At 40.5% G+C, this 25,059-nt stretch overlaps 1 protein-coding gene across 3 annotated transcripts in view; it reads left to right on the top strand.

The window, feature by feature from the left end:
• The window catches only part of LOC126259252 (clavesin-1-like), a 261,047-nt gene that overhangs the window by 222,180 nt on the left and 13,808 nt on the right, over positions 1-25,059 (top strand). Inside the window, exons 2-5 of one of the 3 annotated variants that reach the window (XM_049955879.1) lie at positions 3,774-3,928; positions 4,424-4,583; positions 13,897-14,146; positions 18,451-18,561. In XM_049955879.1, the coding sequence (XP_049811836.1) occupies positions 3,778-3,928; positions 4,424-4,583; positions 13,897-14,146; positions 18,451-18,561 (672 nt within the window). In that variant the 5' untranslated portion in view covers positions 3,774-3,777. The remainder of the gene's footprint in view (positions 1-3,773; positions 3,929-4,423; positions 4,584-13,896; positions 14,147-18,450; positions 18,562-25,059) is intronic. The other 2 variants (XM_049955880.1, XM_049955882.1) reach the window with 2 other exon arrangements.

Here is a 25,059-nt window from a genome sequence, read left to right as displayed (position 1 = left end):
GGTGTCGCGACAGGCGTGAATGGAGGGACGAATGGAGACGTGTCGTCTTCAGCGATGAGAGTCGCTTCTGCCTTGGTGCCAATGATGGTCGTATGCGTGTTTGGCGCCGTGCAGGTGAGCGCCACAATCAGGACTGCATACGACCGAGGCACACAAGGCCAACACCCGGCATCATGGTGTGGGGAGCGATCTCCTACACTGGCCGTACACCACTGGTGATCGTCGAGGGGACACTGAATAGTGCACGGTACATCCAAACCGTCATCGAACCCATCGTTCTACCATTCCTAGACCGGCAAGGGAACTTGCTGTTCCAACAGGACAATGCACGTCCGCATGTATCCCGTGCCACCCAACGTGCTGTAGAAGGTGTAAGTCAACTATCCTGGCCAGCAAGATCTCCGTATCTGTCCCCCATTGAGCATGTTTGGGACTGGATGAAGCGTCGTCTCACGCGGTCTGCACGTCCAGCACGAACGCTGGTCCAACTGAGGCGCCAGGTGGAAATGGCATGGCAAGCCGTTGCACAGGACTACATCCAGCATCTCTACGATCGTCTCCATGGGAGAATAGCAGCCTGCATTGCTGCGAAAGGTGGATATACACTGTACTAGTGCCGACATTGTGAATGCTCTGTTGCCTGTGTCTATGTGCCTGTGGTTCTGTCAGTGTGATCATGTGATGTATCTGACCCCAGGAATGTGTCAATCAAGTTTCCCCTTCCTGGGACAATGAATTCACGGTGTTCTTATTTCAATTTCCAGGAGTGTAAATGCTGAGCCCTGATGGCACTGATTTGAGATTTTTCATAATATTTAAGGCAGAGTTTGTCTCTTAAAAAAAGAACTTGTCTCTTCATTACACATAAAATTATTGTTTACATTTTCGTTCAATTAGCCACACGGAAAGTTTTATGTTTGCCAAGTTTTGAGGTGATTCACGGAAAAGTTGCCGTTCCTTGTTAAGCACAGAATTCTTATCTCAATTAACCTTCCATAGAATTTACGTACCATCTCTGCAGCTGTCGATGAAATGCAGTCTAAATTTGTTGGTAAAGGAAAATTTAATTTCCTTAAATTTTTTTCTATGTCACCAGTCTTCTGACTGGCCTGACGCAGCCTGTCACGAATTCCTCTCCTGCGTCAAACTCTTGATCTCAGAGTAACAGAATCAACAGCCGCAAATATTCCTTCGAAATACACACTACGACAAAAAAAAAAAAAAAAGAAAAAAAAATACGACGAACCGCCAAGGAATCATCCGAGTGCGACCAATATAGGTAGACGTGACGTACATGTAAAGGCAAGCAAAGAGGTGAAGCAAAACGTATTTGGTTTATTCAGTTTTGAATAAATAATTCAATATTTCTGAAATTTTAATCATTTACTTGCCTGTATATGCACATCACATCTTCGCACTCCTTTTATGTTTTATGGTGTATGACAGTCTATATATTCCCTTGCTTTTTATACCCTCTACACCTTCTTCAGGTACTATGGGAGTTATTCCTTGATGTCCTATCTCCCTGTCCCTTCTTCTTGTCAGTGATTTCCACATATTTATCTCCTCGTTCATTCATCGGGAAAACTCATCTTTCCCTCTCAGTCCATCTAATTTTCAACATGACTCAATCGTTTCGATTCCCGTCTTTTCTGCCTTAGAAACAATCTATGATTTCCTTCTATACGTTCTGAAAATTTTCTCCCTTAAGTTAAGTTTGATGTTTTATACCAGTAGAATTCTTTAAGCACGGATGTTCTCCTTGCCTACGTGCTCTACTTCTTTGAGTCGTCCTTGCCTTATCGACATATAATATTTTGCCTCTAAGGCAACAGACCCCTTCGCCTTATCTACTTTTTGGTCCCCCAGTTCCGGTATTTTTTAACGTCAATCTCACTTCTACTACTCGTCTTTCTTCGGTCTGCAGACTCACAGATTTTAGCAACTTGAATTGTCATTTTGTCGTCACTTCCCTAGCAATTTAGAAACTCCGTAGGCATTTTATCGGTGTCTTCCACCTTAGTAGATCTCAGTTCATCCAAAGCTATGTTTAACTCTGTTATTGAATACCCTGCCATGTCGTCTCTCATTTCTTCTTCTACCATGCCACCATACAACTCCCCCCTTCGTAAAGGTCTTCAGTGTACTTATTCGACCTAAGCGCTCCCTTCCCTGCGTTTAACAATGGGATTCCCATAGCACTCTCAATGCTAGCGCCCTTGCTTTTAATTTCACCGAAGGTTGTTTGGCATTTCTGTAAGCTGAATCTGTTCTTCTCTCGATTTATTCGCATTTTTCCTGTGACTATTTCATCATGGCTTCTCTGCTCTTCTTACTTATCTTATGCCTTAGCGAATTTGATTGCTGAACATCTGTCGTAATCTGAGAAGTCTGTACCTCCTTCTGTTACTGATCAACTGAAATACATCTGACACAAGGCGTCTCCACAGTCACGTTCCTTTTACCTAAATCTGACTGATCAGTTACTATGGTTTCCTTTTTAAATGCGTAAATTCCTCTTCAACTAAACAGCCTACTGTGGTATTCATTATTTCTATAGTACACACTTAGAGATCTCATCACTCCACAATACTTTAGTACCTGCTTCTTTCCACACGGGCCGGCCTTAGTGGCCGTGCGGTTCTAGGCGCTACAGTCTGGAGCCGAGCGACTGCTACGGTCGCAGGTTCGAATCCTGCCTCGGGCATTGATGTGTGTGATGTCCTTAGGTTAGTTAGGTTTCATTAGTTCTAAGTTCTAGGCAACTGATGACCTCAGAAGTTTAGTCGCATAGTGCTCAGAGCCATTTGAACCATTTTTTCCACATGTATTCCTAGGAATAATCCTATACAGTTTGCTCTTCATTATTGGCGTTCGTTTCATATCGATTCTGATGAGGAAAATCCTGTCACTAACCATTCAGAATGACTTACTCTCTGCCCTATCTTCCTATTCATTAGGAATCCTTCTCCCGTACTGACAAAGGTCGAGAGTGGTTAGCACACTGGACTCGTAAACTAGAGGACGACGGTTGAAGCCCGTGTCCGGCCATCCTGATTTAGGATTCCTGTGATTTCCCTATACGCTTCAGGCAAATTCTGGGATGGATCCTTTAAAATGTCCCTAATCCGAAGGGACAGATGACGTCGCTGTTTGGTTCCGTCCCCCAAATTACCAACCAAGTTACTCTACTATTTTCTGCTGCTGTTCATGTTATCTTATATCCTTAGGCTAGATTTCTTTTAGTTTCCATATTCACGGTCCTGTGCAGAAACTGATCTGCTCAACGTCCCCGCCACAGTATTGTATACCGTCTCTGACAGTGCTTCATTCAGTTATTTTAAACTTATTACGTTTCCTAAACGCAATCTTAGTCCAATGAAAATTCTACCGTCCTACAGCTGTCTTCAGTGGAGACGTTCAGTAGGAATACAGCGCCGTCACCCCAAGACGCATACTTCACAATGAGATATGGATAATAATACCGGAGTGTAGATTCGTTCAAAAGAAACTTAAAGCAGCCTGGCCATCCATATTTAGGTTTTCTGTGAATTTCATAAATCACTCCAGGCAAATGACTTTGAAAGCTATCGGCCGATTTTCTTCCCGATACTTGAAACAATTCAACCTTATTGATCCGACTTCAAGAACTCTAATCTTCCTTCTTCGATTTCTTTTAAGCAATCAGTGCTTGTATGTCAAAAACGCCTTCTTGCTTTACTATTAAAGAACTGGTGTTCTGTTTCAAGCGATTGCGTCTACTCCTGTTTTAGAGCAATGGCAGACACCGGTAAATACTTGGTGATCACACCTGAGGAAGTGGCGTACGTCAGGAAGCAGCTGGGTACCAACGAGGAGGACATCAAGACAGCTGTGACGTCACTGCGAGAGTGGCTCAGGATGCAGCCACACCTACCTGACGCTGTAGGTCAGTACATCTGTCACAGTAGAGGCCATATATTACGCCTGAGTAATGGTCATACAATCACCATTACTGGTATAATTACATAGATGTAATGCTTTGTACATCTGAATATTATTTGTCTCTTTCATTACCATGTCTATAGCAGCATTGTCTTAGTATTATTATTTTATCTGAAAATCGCTCCAATTTATTACACATTTAACAAGTGCAGAAGTAATTGAACCTTATCTCATTACAGATGATCAGGTTCTTTTATTGATCACTGTGAAACAAATACTTACAGTTTTGTATACTAATTTGTGACTTCAGTTTAATAAAGGGATTATGGGACCATACAAATACCACATACTAAAAAAAGCTGACGTCTTAACAGTTCCATCATACGAAATTTTGCATAGCAAAATTGCTGTCGATATGAGAGTCCTTTCCCTTTTGTGTTTCCTTAATATCCTTGTAAAAATCTACCTTCATAATCACTACGGGAAATCTGTGTTCCAGACGACGCCCTCATTGAACGAATGTACATCAACTCCAAGTGCAGCATGGAGAAGGTGAAACTGGGATTAGACGCATACTTCTCCCTCAAACACAGATTTCCTGAGTTACTAATGAACAGAGATATCGGAGGAAACGACTTCCAGTTTGCAACGAAGCACTTGTGAGTTCCTATCTCTCTTAAGCTTTTTAAATTCATAAAGAATTGTTATTTTTTCTGTAGCTTTTCATTTTGTGTTGTAATGGATGTATAACTCTGCAGAGCACATGTGCCGATATCTGGACTCTAGCCAAGTATAGGCTTACGTTACTTGTCACTTCTTTGTGAAATGATAATATTACTTTTTTCGGGAAAACAGTGGAGTATTTTGTGCTATTAAAACAGTATTTAAGTATTTGAATTTGCGATCAAATGAAAAATTATTTTGGAATCCTCTGGGACTGCTGCGTAATGAATCTCTTTCAAGGACATAAAAAGTTTGTGTAACCAGTTACGCTGCTATGAGTATTGCTCTTTATTTGAACCTCGGGCCTATTTCAGCTACATAACCATCATCAGGTTAGCTGTAATTTAACGTTTTATAAATTTTGGTACATTTCTTGTATTACATGTGGTTTATGAAAAATATGATTTTAGATGTGTTTCAAGTCCTGACTTCCATGCAATGACGTTGTTACTGTTGCTATCAATTTGTTACTGATTATACTTTGGGTTAACCTAATAACAATAATTAATTTTGCAGTTTGTTCTGACTTGTCATTTAGTAGTGCTCAGAAATAAACTTCAGTCTGTTGTTCAAATCTGCACAACTGCCGTCACTAAATGTCAACTGGAGACTGAGATTTATTTCTGACCACTAATAAACGAAAAGTCAGAGCAAACTACGAAAATGATGATTACTGCTACACTAAAGTAAAATATAAAAAATATATTATATTATATATATTATATTATAAATATATTATAAAATATATTATAAAATATAAAGTATATTATAAAAAATATAAAAAAAATCAGTAACAATTTGACAACAACAGAAACGACTTTCCTTGTAAGTCAGGACTTGAAATCGCATGTAAATTCTTATTATTCGTAACTCACATGTTATATAACAAATTTACCAAAATTTTTAAAATGCTCTATTACAGATAACATGACTGAAATAGGCCTATAGTTAAAATAAAAAAATAATACTCATAGCTAACGTAAAATATAATCAGCAACAATTTGACAACAACAGAAACGCCTTTCTTTGTAAGTCAGGACTTGAAATCGCATGTAAATTCTTATTATTCGTAACTCACATACTATATAACAAATTAAACAAAAATTTTAAAATGCTCTATTACAGATAACGGGATACGCAAATTTATTATGTCCTTGAAAAATCAGTTGTGAGTTTAATCAGTCGTTCTGCATTATTATTCCACAGTTCTTTTAATGAGTGTTTCGATCTCACAGCGTTCGACAATCTTGTCAGGCTGCTTGAAATGGCTTGCCTCTTCAAATCTCGCTGAGTGAAACGCCCCTTTATAAGCATGCAGTCGTATCGTCACTTCAACGCAGAAGACTTTATTGCCGTGCTCTAGATTTTAAACAGTTTTGCTGCCACCAAATATCTTACCAGCACCTCCGTTGTTTGTACATTTATTCTTCAACATTAGTGACAACCCACAAAGCGACACAGCGCCCTCTTCTTGGATCATTTCAGTGCCTATCTCATTGTTGTGTAAAACGATCTGACACCTATAAAACCGCCAGCATCAACTTGCAGACCCAAAAGACATATAAACCCACAGTGTCCCCAGCTAGATTTTTTCTGTGTCAACAAAATGTGTGGTGTGTGGTGGAAAATAGAGAGTGCATTCTTGCTCTGAAACTCAAAAGTAGGGATCACTTAATACTGAATCCTAATGTACATTGAAATATCTATCTGTTTCATTTTTAATTGCTTGTGTTGTATTGCACTCACGATTTATAGTAATGGGTTACACTAAAACACGTCATTCTGTGCAGCTATTTTCGTATTATATTTGTGTTCAAATCACAGGTTTTTATTTAGTTTTGGTTCCATCACATATACGTTATTTTTCCAAAAGATTATTCACCTGTCGTAATTTTTTCACCGTCAAGTACTTTCCTATATGATCCTCGGCGTTACCATCAAATTGTAGTTATTGACTAGATTTTTAAAGAAATCTTTTGACGTTTTGCCATTATTAGGAAAATGCCGAATTGTACACTCCAAGTTAAGTGTCTTGTTTCGATAACAGTAAAATATGGATACTGCTGCCTCCAAATGCAAGTTTTTCCCCTGTGCTCGGACTCGCACACCACAAGTTAATGTAGTTTTTGGAGAGAACTAGACATCCCTGTTCTCTTCCCTACGCACCTGTTTTTCTTCGTACGTGAAAAGGAGTACTGGGTAAATACTTAATCAGATGAACAAACATTCACTGTTGTTTTCGTTATTGTCGCTTAAAGCCACGTGGCTGGAAGAGCACAATATGATTTTTCTTTCGCAATTTCTAATTTCTCTTCCATCTGCTCACCTATGATTCAAAAAATTGAATTTAATCTGTCCTGAAAAATTCCTTCTATTCTAGTCAGATGAAAGAGTGGCTGAAGATCTAATCCAATGCATTCTAAGTAAGGTTCTTGGATCTCTCAAATCAAGCTTCAAAGTGATGCAGGGCGAATTTCTCATGGTTTTTAACGATCATCTCCAAAATGTCACCTACGAAACAAACTAGTGTCAATAATGTGCTGTTTGACTCTGAACATCATCATCTTTTTCATATATGTAACAGTCAGAGAATTCAAGGATATCTTAAATCATCAGATTCTTCACATCTTTCATAGCGAATCTTCACTTACTTGGAACGCTGAAGTATCACATGTTACCCTCAACACGATTAACGTTAAGCCTTACTTGATTTTGAATGATAATAATAAGTTTCAGGTGTATTTAAAACAATGTAACATAACCAAAATTTTACACCAGTTTGAGGCGTCCCCCCACCAATTCCTCTCCAATGTCAAACATAGCTCAGAGTGAACCTTCCGCCTATATCCTCAATTATTTGCTGCATGTATCCCAGTTTCTGTCTTCCTCCTCAGCTTTTCCCTTCTACTGCTCCTTCTATTATGATGAAAATCATTCCCTGACATTTTAAAAGATGTGGTGTCATACTGTCCCTTATTCTTGTCAGTGTTTTCCATATATTGCTTTCATCGCCGATTCAGCATAGAACCTCCATATGTCTTTCTTTATCAGTCCACTTAATTTTCAACATTCTTTTGCAGCACCACTCCTCAAATGCTTCGATTCTCTTCTGTTCTAGTTTTCCCATAGTCCATGTTTCACTACCACATAATGTTTTGCTCCAAACGTACATCCTCAGAAATTTTACCTCAACGTAAGGCCTGTGTTTGATACTAGCAGACTTTTCTTTGCCAGGAATGCCCTCTTTGCTTGTGCTAGATTGTTTTTATTCCCTCATTGCTCCGTTTGTCATGTGTTATTTTGCTGCCTACGTAGAGCAATTCCGTAACTTCCTCTACTTCGCAATCACCAATTCTGATATTAATTTTATCGCTTTTGTAATTTATGTACTTCTCATTACTTTCCTCTTTCATGGATTTACACTCAATCCATATTCTGTTCTCATTAGACTGTTCATTTCATTCAACAGATCCTACAATTCTTCATCTCTTTCACTGAGGACAGTAGTGTCATTGATATCCTTTCACCCTGAACCTGCCCTCATTCTTGAACCTCTTAGCTTTCAATTACTTCTTCTATGTATATATTGAACAGTACGGGCGGGAGACTAAGTCCCTCTCTTTCACCCTCTTTTATTAGAGCAGTCGTATTGATCCCCCTTGGTTCCTGTACATATTGTGTATTATCCCTCTCTCCCTATAGCTTACTCCTATTTTTCTTGGAATTTGTACAATGTTGCTCCATTTTACATCGTCCAACGCTTTTTCTAGATCGATAAATCCTATGAAAGTGTATTCCTTTAGTTCTACTTCCGTTATCAACTACAACGTCAGAACCGTCTCCCTGGTGCCTTTACGTTTTCTAAACCCACACTGATGGTGTTCTAAAACGATTTAAATTTTGTTATCCATTCTTCTGTGCATTATTCTTGACAGCAACTTGGATGCTTGAGCGTTTAAGCTGACTGCGCGATAATTCTTGCATTTGTCAGCTCTTCCAATCTTCGGAATAGTGTGAGTATGCGAAATTCAGGGGTATACCGCTAGACTCACACATTCAGCAGCCCAACGTGAGTTATCATTTTGTTGCTACTACAATCCCTTATCACTCCACCCCATGAAATTCCGATGGAATGTTATCTGTCCCTTCTACCTTATCTGACCTTAACATTTTCAAAGCCGGCCGCGGTGGTCTAGCGGTTCTAGGCGCTCAGTCCGGAGCCGCGCGACTGCTAAGGTCGCAGGTTCGAATCCTGCCTCGGGCATGGATGTGTGTGACGTCCTTAGGTTAGTTAGGTTTAAGTAGATCTAAGTTCTAGGGGACTGATGACCATAGATGTTAAGTCCCATACTGCTCAGAGCCATTTGAATCATGTTTGAAGATTTTCAAAGCACTTCAAAATTTTGATTCTAATAGTGAATCCTCTGTCTTTTCCCTGTGGACTCCTGTTTCTTATTCTATCACTTCATATAAGTCTTCCTCCTCGTGAAGACCTTCAGTGTACCCTTTCCACCTATCCCCTCTCTGCTCTGCATTTAGCAGTGAAATTCCCAGTGGACTCTTAATGTTACCAATCTTGCTTTTAATTTCACCGAAGGTTGTTCTGACCGGAAGGTTATTTTGACTTTTCTATAAGCTGAGTCACTCCTTCCGACAATCATTTCTCTTCAGATTTCTTCATATCTCTAATCTAACCGTTTCGTCTTAGCTTCTCTGCACTTAATTCTGATTTCATTCCTGAGTGACTTGTATTTCTGTATACCCGAATGTCCCTGAACATTTTTTTACTTCTTTCTTTCATCGATCAGCGGAAGTGTTTGATCTATCATCTGTTGTTTGTTCGCAGTTGCCTTCCTTGTTCGAATGGTTTTCTTTCCAACTTCTGTGAATGCGGCTGTTGATATACTTTCCGGGATGTGAGGTCGTGGTCCAAGAACTTTTCTGCTCCTTACGTTTCGTCCAGGACTGCGCTGGACTTCCTCAGAGGCGCTGCTCCGCAGAGTCTTGCCGACTGAACAGCGCCTCTGAGGAAGTCCAGCGCAGTCCTGGACGAAACGTAAGGAGCAGAAAAGTTCTTGGACCACGACCACACATCCCGGAAAGTATATCAACAGCAATGTCACCCGGTCGTGAAAGCCTTCATTCAGTGAATGCCCTTTTCTCCTCTACAACTTTACTGCGTAAGGAGCCATTCATTATTCCAGTATCGCTAGTATCAGAGAACTTCAAGTTTGTCTCTTCATTTCTTAGTATTTTCACATCAGACTACCTACGCGCTGAGTCTACCTGAGTAGTCTCTTTTAACGCCTACTCTTCACCGCTACTAAATCGTGATCTGAGTCTGTTTGTGCTCCTCGTAATGCCTTGCATTCCAGTATGTCATTTCGGAATCTCGGCCTGACCATGACGTAATCCAGCTGAAATTTCCATATGACCTCTAATTCATCTGATTTTCTTGTCATGTCACTTCGCGAGGCGTTTTTGGGAGGACGTAATGTGTTACTCGGCTCCAGGTGGAACGTAAGCTCTCGCATTTGATGTACAGCGCATCAGTTACAGCATCTGCCAATGAAGTTTAATGAGCATCACTGTAACATTCTGGCGGTCTGTAATCGAAATCGTGAGAAAATGCACAGCTGTGAATTTGATTTCTTCTGTTTCTTCTGTTGTTTCGAATTTGTGATGGTCCGAATCGGACTAATAATATTCAGGAATTGGTCAGAGGATTGACTGAGGAGCTTCTTTAGTGGACGAATTACAGAAGCTTAGGGTGCTTCCGATTAGTTCTGCTTGGTTCCTCCTTTACCTGTAACAATATTTTTGAACTTTTGCCACGTTACACTGCTACAGACGCTTAATGTGTTTTACAAGCAGTAAGATTCTCCATAACTTTTAAAAATAATTGAATAACGTGAGAACCGTTAAGCCATAGTTCGTCAGGGGTGCACCACCTTGTACGTTAAGACTAAAGATCATTTTACACAGAAATAGTGATATTTGAAAATTAACTGAGTTTCTGTAATGTATTAATTGCCAACAGCCTGTGTTTGGAAAACATTTTTTAACCTGTAACTGGTTTCTGATAATATTTGTTCTCAGTTTGATTTAACTTACTAATTATGGCCGTGTAGTAGAGTAATATTGTAACCGTTGACCATTAAATACAGTAATGGCAATATTATCTCGAATTCGAATTTTTTTTTTTTTACTCATGGTAGATTGTTAATTCCTTGGAACCGTTTTTCACATTTGGAATGAACCCTTCTGCTGCAGAGTAATTCCTGAAATTTCAAAAAATCACTGCCGACTACAATCCACATAAAGTGTACACCACAATTTCAAAAATTTATTAAACTTATATTCCAGGGCTGGTTAAAGAGTTACATGGTACAACACTGCTTCAATTGACGGGTATTTTATAGTTACTGATTCACAGAAGCTCTCCTGCATACTTTGCGGGTCTTTCTTTTGACAGAGAAAGTGGTTGGTTTGATACAGGCTGCAGGCTAGCTTGGTATTTGCTCCCATGCCGTTTCCCTTTTTTTTCTACTTATGTCCAATACTTTGAACTGTACATTATCTTGAAGAGTGGTTTTGTACAACAACTTGCCATGTGAATCTTCATTAAACGCATATTTAACCCACCTAACACTGTTCCAATACACAGTTTCCGCTTCGGTGTTTTTAGTCCTGTGGATGAAGATGTTTTTCATGAGGGATTTGAGATCAAACAACTCCCTTTGCTCCATTTCGAATACAATAAGATTTGAATCACACTGTATGTACCTGATGAAGGTCACCCAATCCCTTGGAATTTCAGTGGGGTCTACAGATTTTTTCCTTTGTTCTCTCAATAAGGGTATGAATTGTGTCATCTTCCATATGAGTATGACCTGGTTCTAAGAATTTATGGTGGATAACAAGTGTATGCCCTTTTTCGTGACTTTTTGCATGACATAAAGGAACATTGCGCTAACAAAGATATTTCTTGTTTGACCTGGACAACAGTCGCTGTAGAATATTACTTCTGATACTTCTTTGTCTAATACATTGTTTAGGTACTTCATCAGACGCGAAGCAATTTCTTGGCTACCACGTTTGGCAATGGTTTCCTCCCAAATGAAGCAAATTTTTCGTTTTGTATTAGCTTGATTACCTGTGGGATTACAGGTCCTGATATGCCTCTTGTAAAACGGTACTCCATTCACTAAAAACGGCATTGCAAGGCACTTTTGCAAATCGAAGGAAACGACAGCTAGCTTTTTATCCTTCAAATACAACTTCTTGTCTATATCCTGTTTGTACGCATCTTCGGCAAATTCAAGGTGTTTATTTTTAACTATTCAGCATTTATTCGCTCTTCTTTTTGGTCGGTAGATTTAATAATCATATCAAATTTATCACATTTTGCGCAACTATCGTTTTTGGGCTTTTCAAATTGATAGTTGAAATTTTCCACAAACATCTGCCTGTAGAAAGACCTACTCTGAGGTATGATGTTCTCTGTACAAAAGTCCACACATAGTTTGTACATTTTAGAAATTGACAGATCGGGTGAAAGGTACTTTCTTGCAGTATGTGAACGAGAGTAATGAGATTCAATGGCAGCAAACATCTGTATATGATCGAGAATAATCTTCCGTGCCTCTTGAGACACTTTTGGCTGGTTCCCATGCTTTCCCCGCAGACCTTCAGCACACATACCTGAGTTCGATTTCCTTTTCTTCTCCGTTACAACTCGGACTTTTTTTTAAGGTGACGCCAAGTGTATTTAAAAACATTTTTTGACAAACTGCAATATGCTCACCAGATTTAGGTAGTGAATAGAGGCAAGTGAATTTTCGCCTACTCTCCAATTCTCTACCATCTCGTAATCTTTGGCGAGCTTTACGTTTTTCACAAACGAATCCTGCTATGAATTGGTTTTTTGCTTCCTTACTTAATGAGTAATAGTCTGCAAACATAGTTTTTTTCAAAACACTTCAGCCTAAATGTACAGGCTGCTTTAAGACCTTTGGTCTTAACCGTTTTTCCTGTAGCATTTTTATATTCTAACCCTGCATTTCTTCTTTTCTTCCTTATTACTCTTGCCCACGAGTTTGGGTTCCACATCCTTTTTCTGGTAATATTTCCTTCAGCCTTCTTTCTTCCGCGGTTTTTCTTTGTCGATGCATTTTGTTCCTGAAATAAATTGTCCTGTTCGTTTTCGTCATTATTCAATTCACTCAAAGCATTCATTTCAGTTGGAGTGTTCACGACAATTCATTTCATTCGCTTCATTCTGTCCATTCGCTTCACTGCCTGTATCGCTTAAATTACCTTCCGAGGAAAAACACTCATCAAAAGAAAAGTCATTTAGATCGCCACAATCAGGTGGTGAGCTGGTGACCATCAATCTCATTACTAAGTTGTAAAAATAGTTCGTCAGTGCACGACAGTGCCTGTTGCTGGGGCTCCCGAGACAGACCTGAAGAGAACGCGTATGCTAATAATTTATTTAAAACACACATGTACTCATAACTGCTAATTTTATGTTGATTATTATAGCGTAAAGCAAACAAAACTAATGCTTAAGTGTCAAGTGTAATAAAGTAAAAGGAATAATACAAGTATTTATTACCTTGGCTTGGAGGTTCTCTCAAACCCATTTGTAGCAGCTTTTTCCCTCTTGTTGCCATCTTGTAACCTTTGTAACAATGGTCAAACTGGCGTTTAAACAAACACTACAAAAAATCTCGACAAGCGATTTCAATACAGTGTTAACACACAATTACACAACAATGTCAACACAATGTTATACAACAATGCCAATACACGTTGCTTGATGGGGGGCCAATGTCACAAACACACATGGGTTAAAAAGGCCAATGTGCACTTTGGCCTTTTTATTTATAGAAAAATATTTTTCAAATGGGCTTAAGTGTATATTGGCCTTTCTTCTCATTAATGCTCTTCTGACATTCCGTTTGGACATATGCCCTAAATGAATCTGTATGTCTGTTAATAAAGGCACTGACCACTGGCCTCTTTTACACCAAAACAATGGCCTTACGGACAGTGTCGTAGAGACAACAACTGAAAAACTTTGATTTTGGACATTGGCCCTTTTAGCACCAAGCCAAGGATTCATTCTGGATTCATACTTCATTGTTTGTTCCTGCATTTCGTAAATTGTAACTTCATTTTGACGGCATATATTACCCTCTTTCACATAAACATGTATTAACAGCAGTATAACGTCTCCTACAGCAAAATGATGGTGATGCCACGACTCACAAAGGATGCATATCGCGTGAGCATCTGGACTGCAGTGGACGAAGACTCGAGCAATGTAGTTTGGCCTTTGTATGGTAACATACTTACAGGCGCATTGGAAATTATGTTGGTCGAAGACTACTGTCTTGGAGATGTGGTCATCTTCGACTTGGCCAATGTGAATGCTGGACATGTCGTACGCACAGATATCAACTTCATCCGCAATCTTGAACTCTGCTACAAGGTAATGTTGGAGACCTATTCCAGGTATAATTGATTAAAAGTATGACATATATGGAACTTTCCGCCATTACCTATTTATGAGGCTGGGAATTGAAGATGGGTAGAAAGTGGAGTGATGTGTTCTCCAAATAAGTTTGGTACCGAGCATAGAAGTGGCAGGAAGCGAACCCCCTTCCACAGAAATCAGTCGCTGTATTGACGTGGCGTACTTGTAGCCTGTAACTGTCTGATCACAAGGCAATAAATTACAACAGTAAAAAGAATGTGGGCAAGACTGTGAATAACAAATTCGAATCATTAACAGTGTTATGAAAAAGGTAGTTGCTACTCACCATACAGGGGAGATACTAAGTAGCAGATAGGCACAACAAAAAGACTGTCAGGAAGTGAGATTTCGGCCAGCATACACACACACACACACACACACACACACACACACACACACACTAAATGCAACTCTCTCGCACATGACCATGGTCTCTGGCAGCTGAAGCGAGACTGCAAACAGCAGCTCATGATGAGAGAGGCAGCTGCTTGATGGGGCTAAGGAGGAGGCTGGGGCAGAGAGGGCTAGGCATACCAATGCAGGGTTCGGAGACGGTAAACTGCTGCTTATGGGAGCACACAATGACGAGATGGAGAGAGGATGGGGAAACTGCAGTTTGGAAGTTAGACGGAGGGTGGGGGGTTGAGGAGAGACGACTGAGTGAGTTTTTGGAGTAGAGGACTGTGTAGTGCTGGTATGGGAACAGGTAATGGATTAGATGGATAACAACAATGACTAACTAAGGCTGAGGAGTGATACGGGAACGTTGGATATGATGCAGGGGAGTTTCTCTCTGTACAATTCAGAAAAGCTGGTGTTGGTGGAAGGGATCCAGATCACATAGACTGTGAAGCAGTCATCCAAATAATGAACATCGTGTTGGGCAGCGTGCTCAGCAATGGGGTCGTTAATCTGCTTCTTTGCCAGAGTTTGTCAGAGGCTATACATGTGGGACACTTTGTTGGTAGCCTAGCTGCAGCTTAGCTTCTAGATCACATGACTGGTTCCAAAGATACCCCTGCCTTTGATGGGATAGGTAGTGCTTGTGACCAGACTAGAGAAGTGATGGTGGGAGGATGTATGCGACAGGTCTTGCACCTAAGTCTTTTACAGGGATATGAGCCCTGAGGCAAGAGGTTGCAAGCAGTAGTTGTGCATGGATGGATGAGGATATTATGTAGGTTCGGAGGGATGCACAACACCACTGTGGGAGGAATTTATTAAGGTAATATATACACAAATATTCAGCTGCAGTTTGACGAGAGAGCGTGGAAATGACTTAAAGTTCTGAACTCTGGTCTGTATCTAACCCAATGGACTATGGCTAGCCAATATCATTACAGTTCAGTCCCGACAACTGTTGGTAGCTACAGACCCAGTTACCGGATAAATTTTTGCGACTCTCGGCGATGATTGCGACGACTGGTGGTGGCCTGCTATTACCTGGAACTGGAACTGCTGGCAGCTGGAACAATAACTGCCTGAGTGAAGCTGTGCCGTCACTTATAACTGCGAATCAGAGAACTATTTGTCTGGCATTACTCGAAAGCAGGATGAAGGGTATGCTTTCAGCGCATTCTCTAGCGGCATACACAACAATTGGCAGATAGCCCTCACTGTTTTAATGTTTTTTGGTGGAAGCATAAAAGTGCAGCATCTGTGGAGGGAACGGTTTGCGGCGGGAGGGTATATAAGCCAGCCGCGAGCCCTCAGGATCTCAGTTCATCAGTGCACATGACAATGGAAACATGTCTGATCGCCGAAGCTTTGTGCCCTTTTGTGCACTATGGATTGGCAGTAAATTAGTAGACTGTTTGATTAAGAAAAACTACGGGAGAAACTGAAGAGTCACAGAATAATTAGATTTTCCGCATACCTTTTTCATGTTATTTTTCGTTCGTCTTGGCTGGCACAAAATGATCGAGTAAGTGGTATGTAAAATTTCTCGTTTCGCATCGTGTATAATCAGGTAAGGTAATTGAAACCGTTCCTTAATATAAATTATTACAATAGTATTTTCCGTTCATTTGCGTGTGCTTTTTGCTAATGGCGAATCAGTCCTCACTTTAGCCATTTGGTCATTGTTAATCGAGATAGATAACTCAAGACTAATCACTCGTAATTGTCGTCTTACTCATCAGAAACGAGAACAGAAGAAGGTCTGCAACGACGTGCACACTGTCTTATCTCTGGCTAACATTATCTCAAGCCGTGGTAAATGGCCGAGTTATTATTTGACATTTTACTAAAAACTTGATGAATGTATTTCCTACCCGCAGTGGAATGTGGATAAAAATGTGGGATATCACAGTGGTACGGGTGCAACGAGCACAGTGTAAGATTACAACAGTGACACCACGCTTGCAGTCAAACTAATGTTAAACCAATTTAGACCCCTGCTAACATGACCATTTATGACGCCGAAACAGCTTGGCCCGTAGGTAAAGTGGAGTACATACGAGGGTTAGTCATAAAGTAAAAATAAAGTTATGTAATTAATTTCACGTTTATTTACAGTTATATCTCTATCGTCCGAGTAAGTAGTGCAATTCCCTGTTCACAGTACCGCTGCACCCCGATAGAGGCCACAAAGAGAATGGCCAAAACTGTCTATTCCAGGGGTGTGGTGTGGTGCGGAGTTTCAATGTGTGCCACGTCATGTGCCTGCAATAAGCACAAAATTAATTACACAGCTCTATTTTTTCTAGGTCGCAATCAAAACGGTCGTTCTTCAATAAAAAAATGTAGCGTAAACGGCTCTTTTGTCTCTCTTTTTATTGCTAGTTTGTATTTAATATCACAGCTTAAGAAGTTAGTGTCTTCTTAAGCTCAAAGTAATTTGCCGAACTGTGTTTTCTTACTACGTTTTTCCGAATTTATTTCTCATAAAAATATTCGCTTTAAATACTCTATATTCCCTCCTCGTCATTGTTTCCTTTACCAATCCTCATTATATATACGCCTAGCGCATATGACAGTTAATCTTCTTAGGACGACTAACTCACTATAGCTGCGCAAATCATTGCTCCAGACACACTTTGTCTTGTACTGCTCTTATCCTCGTTGAGTTACCCGTTTCCATTTCTCTCCAATTTTTAATCATTTCATCGGTTGCCTTGTTTTGGAGAATTTCGTAGTTTGGAGCTTCTCAATTGGTTCCCATTATTGCTCCTGTCTTCTCTTCTCTCTCATTCTTGTTGTGTGCCCCTAGTCATCTCACCTTCATTAATATTCTCAGTGGTTCACCTCTCTCGTAGTTGTACTCTACATTACTCGCGTATATAGTTTTATAAGCTCTTAACTTTATCTCTTACTGTCACCGTCAGAGGGTGGTACGGGACTACAAGTCCCACCGCCACACCTCCAAAGTGAATTGCAGTGACGCAGTCACTGCCCTGTGGAAATTTACTGCCTCACCAACACAGTTAGACCGCAATATGCCGGTGATGCTGTATTGTAACATATCACAAAAAAAAGAGCTTTATCTCAGTAAGCTCTTTAGTTTATCGAAGTGGAGCTTTTTCCTGACGTAAATGTACCTTGATACTGTTGTAGCTTCGTGATCCATCCTCGATCCATCCCTTTATGTTACAGCTTTATTCCTTAATAAAGCATACCGTTAAATAAATGAATTTGTGCTTCCTGAGCAGCTTCACCAACCCATTTTCAAGTCTTCGAGTATTACCTGCCTTTCTTCAAAATTGAATACTAATATTTAATGCTTAATATTTTATACTAATATTCAGAGCAACCAATGTAGCACTCTGATTTAACTACCTCACCATTTCTTCTACATTGGGTTAGTATTCAGCTGTTAGTATGATCGTCTGTGTAAACCTTTGATTGTTTTCATTTAGTAGCAATCCTCGCAATTACTTTTGTTTTTTAACATCTGTAATAATATTCCTCAGCTCTCGTATTACCTTAAATTCGTCTGAGACCATTTCTCTTCGTACATATTTCCTCATCGATTTGGTGCTATCTTCGTTTCATGCAGTATAGTGCGAGTAGTTTGTCGTTGAATCCTTTCATGGATTATGAAGAAATATCACTAATCTTATTCGAATTTTCGTTAGCAGTTTAGATTTTAAAACATCAAACAAATAAGAAATTGAAATGTTTGCTCCACTTATTTTAACGTTTAAATTCAATTTAGTTATATACAACTGAAGTAAATAGTTCAATATCATTTTAAACTTAAGTGTTCAGCCTTAAAGAGAGCTTAGTGCTCACCTAATCAATAAATTTGGTATCTATAGACTGCTTACCGCCGGCGATTGAAAGGAATTCACTTGGTGAATGCATCGAAGATCATACATTCAGTCATGAAAATAGCAAAGATGGCGCTATCTGAAAAGTTGCAGAAGAGGGTAAGTCATACGTATCTCTCATTATTTTCTTCTCCTTGTCTATAACATACACTCCTGGAAATTGAAATAAGAACACCGTGAATTCATTGTCCCAGGAAGGGGAAACTTTATTGACACATTCCAGGGGTCAGATATATCACATGATCACACTGACAGAACCACAGGCACATAGACACAGGCAACAGAGCATGCACAATGTCGGCACTAGTACAGTGTATATCCACCTTTCGCAGCAATGCAGGCTGCTATTCTCCCATGGAGACGATCGTAGAGATGCTGGATGTAGTCCTGTGGAACGGCTTGCCATGCCACTTCCACCTGGCGCCTCAGTTGGACCAGCGTTCGTGCTGGACGTGCAGACCGCGTGAGACGACGCTTCATCCAGGAGCAACAGTGTCCCTAATTTGCTGGGAAGTGGCGGTGCGGTCCCCTACGGCACTGCGTAGGATCCTACGGTCTTGGCGTGCATCCGTGCGTCGCTGCGGTCCGGTCCCAGGTCGACGGGCACATGCACCTTCCGCCGACCACTGGCGACAACATCGATGTACTGTGGAGACCTCACGCCCCACGTGTTGAGCAGTTCAGCGGTACGTCCACCCGGCCTCCCGCATGCCCACTATACGCCCTCGCTCAAAGTCCGTCAACGGCACATACGGTTCACGTCCACGCTGTCGCGGCATGCTACCAGTGTTAAAGACTGCGATGGAGCTCCGTATGCCACGGCAAACTGGCAGACACTGACGGCGGCGGTGCACAACTGCTGCGCAGCTAGCGCCATTCGACGGCCAACACCGCGGTTCCTGGTGTGTCCGCTGTGCCGTGCGTGTGATCATTGCTTGTACAGCCCTCTCGCAGTGTCCGGAGCAAGTATGGTGGGTCTGACACACCGGTGTCAATGTGTTCTTTTTTCCATTTCCAGGAGTGTAGAATCTACTTGGATATAAGTCCATACGCAGTGGTACGTTTTACATATCTGACTTTGTACAGCCTCTCGCTATGTTTAGCCTCATGACTCGTGTGCTCCACTGCACGCTACAAGCTACACAGCCGTGCTGGATTAGCCTAGCGGTCTTAGGCGCTGCAGTCATGGACTGTGCGGCTGGTCCCGGTGGAGGTTCGAGTCCTCCCTCGGGCATGGGTGTGTGTGTTTGCCCTTAGGATAATTTAGGTTAAGCACTGTGTAAGCTTAGGGACTGATGACCTTAGCAGTTAAGTCCCATAAGACTAAAAAGCATAAATAGCTGCGTAAAAGCTGCTTCGTATTATCGCTTGTCGCGAAGTACTTGTGGTGACATATACTTTCCAAATAGCGTCAGATAAAAGTACTGCTCTGGCATACGGTTTGGGACTCTATAAGGTTCTCCTTAGCCGGCAACACTTCTGACATAAACGTCGCCATGAGACACATTTGACACCGTGTTAGAGACGTTCGGCCCTCTGGACGCCTTCACCTGAAAAGCCACGACACTGTCTTAGTTGTACCAGTTCCTATAGTAACAGACGTCCTTCCCGCGTGTACAGTCGTGCACAAAGGCATCCGAACGACCTGAATTGCATTTCACCTGATTCGCATGCAACCAACATAACGCAGCTGTCTAGCAGGTCCTCTAATCGCTCTTTGGTACAGTCGTTTGACTATTGAAAATGGTTCCAACAAGTTACCACTAGAAAACACTGCTCCGTATCGCAATAACTCAAGATGTAAAGTAATACTACGATACTACAAATAGCAGGGAACACCTTATCACAGGTAAGACTGTCCTTAAGGTTTGTAAGCTCACATTTATTACAATAAATTGCATACCTGAAATGTTACCACTCTCATTATTACGTCAGATAGGTAATCCACGTAGTAAGTTCGTCGTATTCATGATTTCCTCTTCAAAGTAACATACCTTACTTATTATTTAACACAAAATGACATTAAAAGTTTAAGTTATTCACGAGCGGCTAGATTAGAATATGTATGAACTTCAAATGACACGACGAACCGTCTCGTTCTGCATATGGATTCAATCCCAGGTCATGCAGACTAAGCAAAGATTTCGTGACTGATGGAAGCTAACAGTCATTCCTGATTAGGCATACAGAGAGTGAAATACCTCGATTTTAGACAGTATCAATTAGCAAATACCAACTTTAAATTACATAACGCAAACATTTTTAACGGACGCGAATTCCTACCCAGCACCTAATTTCCCTGTTAACGAACTACGAGAGATGTTAAATATTGCTTCTTAACAAGTAACTTATTTGAAATGCCATGAGGTGAAGTTTTGTGTTGGACAGGGATTCGTACCCAGAACCTAATCGGATAGATATCGAAGCACAATCAACTGTGACATATCGCATTTTCTCAGCAGTAGCTAGATGTTTTAACTGAAATGACGAGACGAAACGTTAATTTTTTCCTTCCCAGGACTGCTACCCGGCACCTATCGCTGTTATATTATAGAGAAAACGAACGTTAAATATGGGAGTGTTGCACCAGCAACGACATGTGAGCATGTTTGAATTAGAAATAATATGACGAAGAATTCAGTGCTGACTGGGAATAGAGCTCCACACATATTGTTGTCGACTATACACAAAGAGACGTCGGCTACCGAAATTTTCTCCACCAGCAGCTTGGAATAACATCTTGAACTTACAATGAATTCGCACATAGTTCTGTCTCACTGGGAGTCAAAAACGTCAGATATCGTTAGTGTTGACAACGGATCAAAATGCATTATCACAAGTTGTTTTCCTGTAGCTGTGGGAATCATTGGTTGAAAGCGAGTTTAACACCAATGGGTATAGTACTGCTAAATATTCAAAATGATTATCAACCTAAATCTGAGTTCATCCGCAAACTGAGGCGAATTTATAATATTGAAACTAGACTGTGTATCGTTGTCTGCCTTGAGTGGGCATTGGAAGGCGTTGAAACACACGTATACAATACTGTGAATACTTCGAACCCCGTAGTTAACGTTGCTCTCATAAACTACTTTTGTTTTTTAATTCTTCTGGGTCTTCAGCGTGCAATATGTTTTGTAGATACAGTCTTAGAACAAAAAATTGACCGCCGAGTCGTTCACGTAAGGTGGGCAATACAGTCGTGCTCCTCTCAGAATCCTATGTCCGGCAATATGCTCGATCTGGCAAGATTGTAGACTGTAGCACTTCCTAGAGGAAGTCTCAACTTCAGTCTTAGTACATTATTCTTGACTACTACCGTAGTCTTGAGGTAAAACGCGAGACTAGCTAATACGACGTCTGGTAACTACAAGCACACGTCGACAAAGTTTTTTATCGCCCCTTTCCTCTCGGTGCTGAAGCTATGAGTGTAATTCAAGCGAATCTACAATAGAGTTCGCTTTCTGTCACACTGCTAATAACAGTTTTGTCCAACAATGTTTTAGCGAAAGATTTCTTTGCCGACCATCTGCCTTTGAACACCGCATGCGTCTGAGTTCTCTGGGACCCGTTTACTGCCTACCGGCGGGGCCTGAGGCGCTGCATTGTCTGTCCTTCTGCCGACAACGTCTGCTCCACGCCGCACTCTCGACCATGTAAAATGCTTTAGTGTTGTTGAGTGGTCTAATAAAATCTGTCCGCGATTTGTGTTTCACTCTTGATAGCAAAGGAGGCGCAAAACCGTTTTTATTTGATGATTATTTTATTACGCTAGAATGCAATACATCAATGTGGCACAGAATTAATTTCATTGTTTCTGACCCAGTGCACTACAGTTAAAGAGTCAAATTCTGTTCTTTTTCCTTTCACGGGAGGTTCCTCACATAATTTATTATTGTCATGGATTCATATGTGTTAGTCAAGGCACAGAGAGTAAACGCAATGTAATGTGTTTGATTTCTTTCTTTGATTCTCTATGGTAAATGGATACAAAAGATTGTGTCAATACGTATCAGAACCTGCTCTACAGCTACTCAGGCAAATTGGTTGTTTTGAGGTCTAGACCTTGATTAATGGAGAAGGCTGTTCACAAGTGAAATATAAAATATTCAACTGGATTTAAGGCGACACAATCGCCCATATTTGATGCTACCTACCCAGATAAAAAGTAAGTTGCTAGAGCCGTGTTAGCAAATGTCTGCAGGGAGTTCGTAATTGCTGCTGTGGAAATTTAGCATAGAGGCCCTATAGTAATCAAGAAGTTCATTTCCTTCATACTTATCACCCTGGCATGTGATTCTTAAGTGAAGAACAATATTGAAATTCGTATCGCTGATGGTCGATTCGAATTTCTTCAGAGACGCTGGTATTGCGAAGCAGCTTGGCAGTCCGGAAGCCAAGATCTATGACCATTAACATAACTTACTGAGTCGAGCTACCAAGAGGATTTGATGTGTAAGGGTTTTCTTCCGATTTCGATAAGGAATTTTTTCTGGAAATTCGCAGCTCCATAAAATACATCAGAAAAAAAGCTCGCATGCAATGGCCCCTACCACGGTTAGAATTGACGACTGATTGAACCGTTCTGAACCGAGATACGGGCGGTACCACCGTGCTACAGACACACTGCTGCCTGTACACCACTCTCATCATGGTATTTGTCGCTCAGCCTCATAAAGCATCGTGAAAGATAATAAAAGTTGTCACTTATGTGAAGAATAGCATTTCCTTAAGCAAAAAATAGAGTTTTCTGTCTCAGTGTCTTAGTTTACATGAGGATTATATAGCACGAGTCATTGAAAAGTAAAGGGAATATCAAGTGAATTTAGCGACTCAATTCAGTACCATACGTGAAAGTGATTGCTCTGTCACAGTGTTGCCTAATGTTTGTGACGATGTTGCCATTTCTCAGCTGTGCTAGGAACAGCTCTGTAGCGGTATGCGAGGAGAATCCCGTGCTCGTGTCATAGGAGGATACGGAGAGGAGGCGCGGGGATCGGTTAATATGCAGCGTTTTCTCCTACCAGTTGTGTCAAACATTCAGGTGTATAATCATCCATCACGATTACAGTATCCTACAAAATATATACGAATAAAACACTTACCTTGTTACTTTGTGACAAAAGATTATTTCAGTACAATAAAAAGTCTTTGGAAATCACTTATGCCCACCTGTCACAAAAGTAAGATAACAAACACTTTGCACCTAGAAATCGATTACACCTATGTGCAGTCTTGTGACGTTTAAATAAATCGTCTTAGCGGCACTAAGTCGTGGTTTGTGAATCATTTACCGGCCGTACTCTGCCGTCTTTCACTGTTTGGAAGGCACAAAGCTTACTGACAAATTTCACAGAAGGAAAAGGGGGACGAAATGTCTCCAACTGGAAGGTCATGTTGTTTTATTTAAATGATTACAAAATCAGGTAAAACGAACAGTCAGGTTGTCAGTATAAGGACATTACTGTTGTCAGTATGATGTTGCACTGCCCAGGGCCTGTAATGATAAAGGACGCATTTAGGTCAGGCATATTGTATACAGAAGTGGAAGTGAGAGCACCACTAAATTCTAATCCGTATGCATTGCATACACACACAAATTACTGTTACAGTGTACTTACGGAGCCCAATGCGTGAATTGCGTATTTTGCGGTGAGAAAGAGCACTGGCAAACAGTCTTCGCTACATTAGGTTGCTTAATGCGGTGTCACTCTGAGCTAGAATTTATGGTCAGCGACTAAGTGTAAGGTCAATGAGTCGGACGCGAGTTTTGCAACTGTGAAATACTTTCCTACATTATAGAAGCGAATATTAAATTTGAACTAATATTGCGAAAATTTTGTACTTGAATAGCTTACAAAGAAAATCTTTCTGTTTATTGAAAAGGAAAACAATTTATTTTCAAAAACATTGTCACAACTTGAAACAGGTCATGTCGACCAAATCATATGGAAGAACAGACAGCGACGTATATCGGAAGGCAGCAAGATCTCTTGCCTTTTGGTTTGACAGTACTCGATAGCCATTTCTAGGCGCAAGTAAATGAAGAAAGGCAGTGCGTTTTTGTTATCAAGTTACGTCTTCATCAATTACTTTAGTTTTAATGTAATCTACGAGTAATCACTGATGTTTGATATTAACATAAAAAGGATTCGGTTGACAGGGAAAGAACCGTGTTGGGTTCGTATCTCTGTCACAGAACTTCACATCATGCACCTCATCTTTAAATGCATGCACACTTTGTTACTTCAGAATAGAAGTATATCAGACATCATTCGCGGTTAATTAACAGGGACGAAAGGGTCTTGACAGAAGTCTCGGCTTATTACAAAATTGTCGTGTTTTATTTTAGATTTGGTTACTGGTATTGGCAAAAACTTCGGTAATCCATGACTCTTCATGGCTAGTCATCAATATGATATGATTAGATTATATTACATTAGATTAATTCTTGTTTCATAGATCATGAATTCGACATTTTGTAATGATGTGGAACTATCATTTTAATGAAAGATTTCTTTACATACCATGATTCAATTTCTTGACAATTTTCTCTCTCTCTCTCTCTCTCTCTCTCTCTCACTCTCTCATTCTTTT

This window comes from Schistocerca nitens, chromosome 5 (assembly GCF_023898315.1).
Source record: "Schistocerca nitens isolate TAMUIC-IGC-003100 chromosome 5, iqSchNite1.1, whole genome shotgun sequence".
In the NCBI taxonomy this organism is placed as follows: domain Eukaryota; kingdom Metazoa; phylum Arthropoda; class Insecta; order Orthoptera; family Acrididae; genus Schistocerca; species Schistocerca nitens.
The sequence above is the reverse complement of the archived record's forward strand: the minus strand, read 5'-3'. Positions and strand labels throughout refer to the sequence as shown.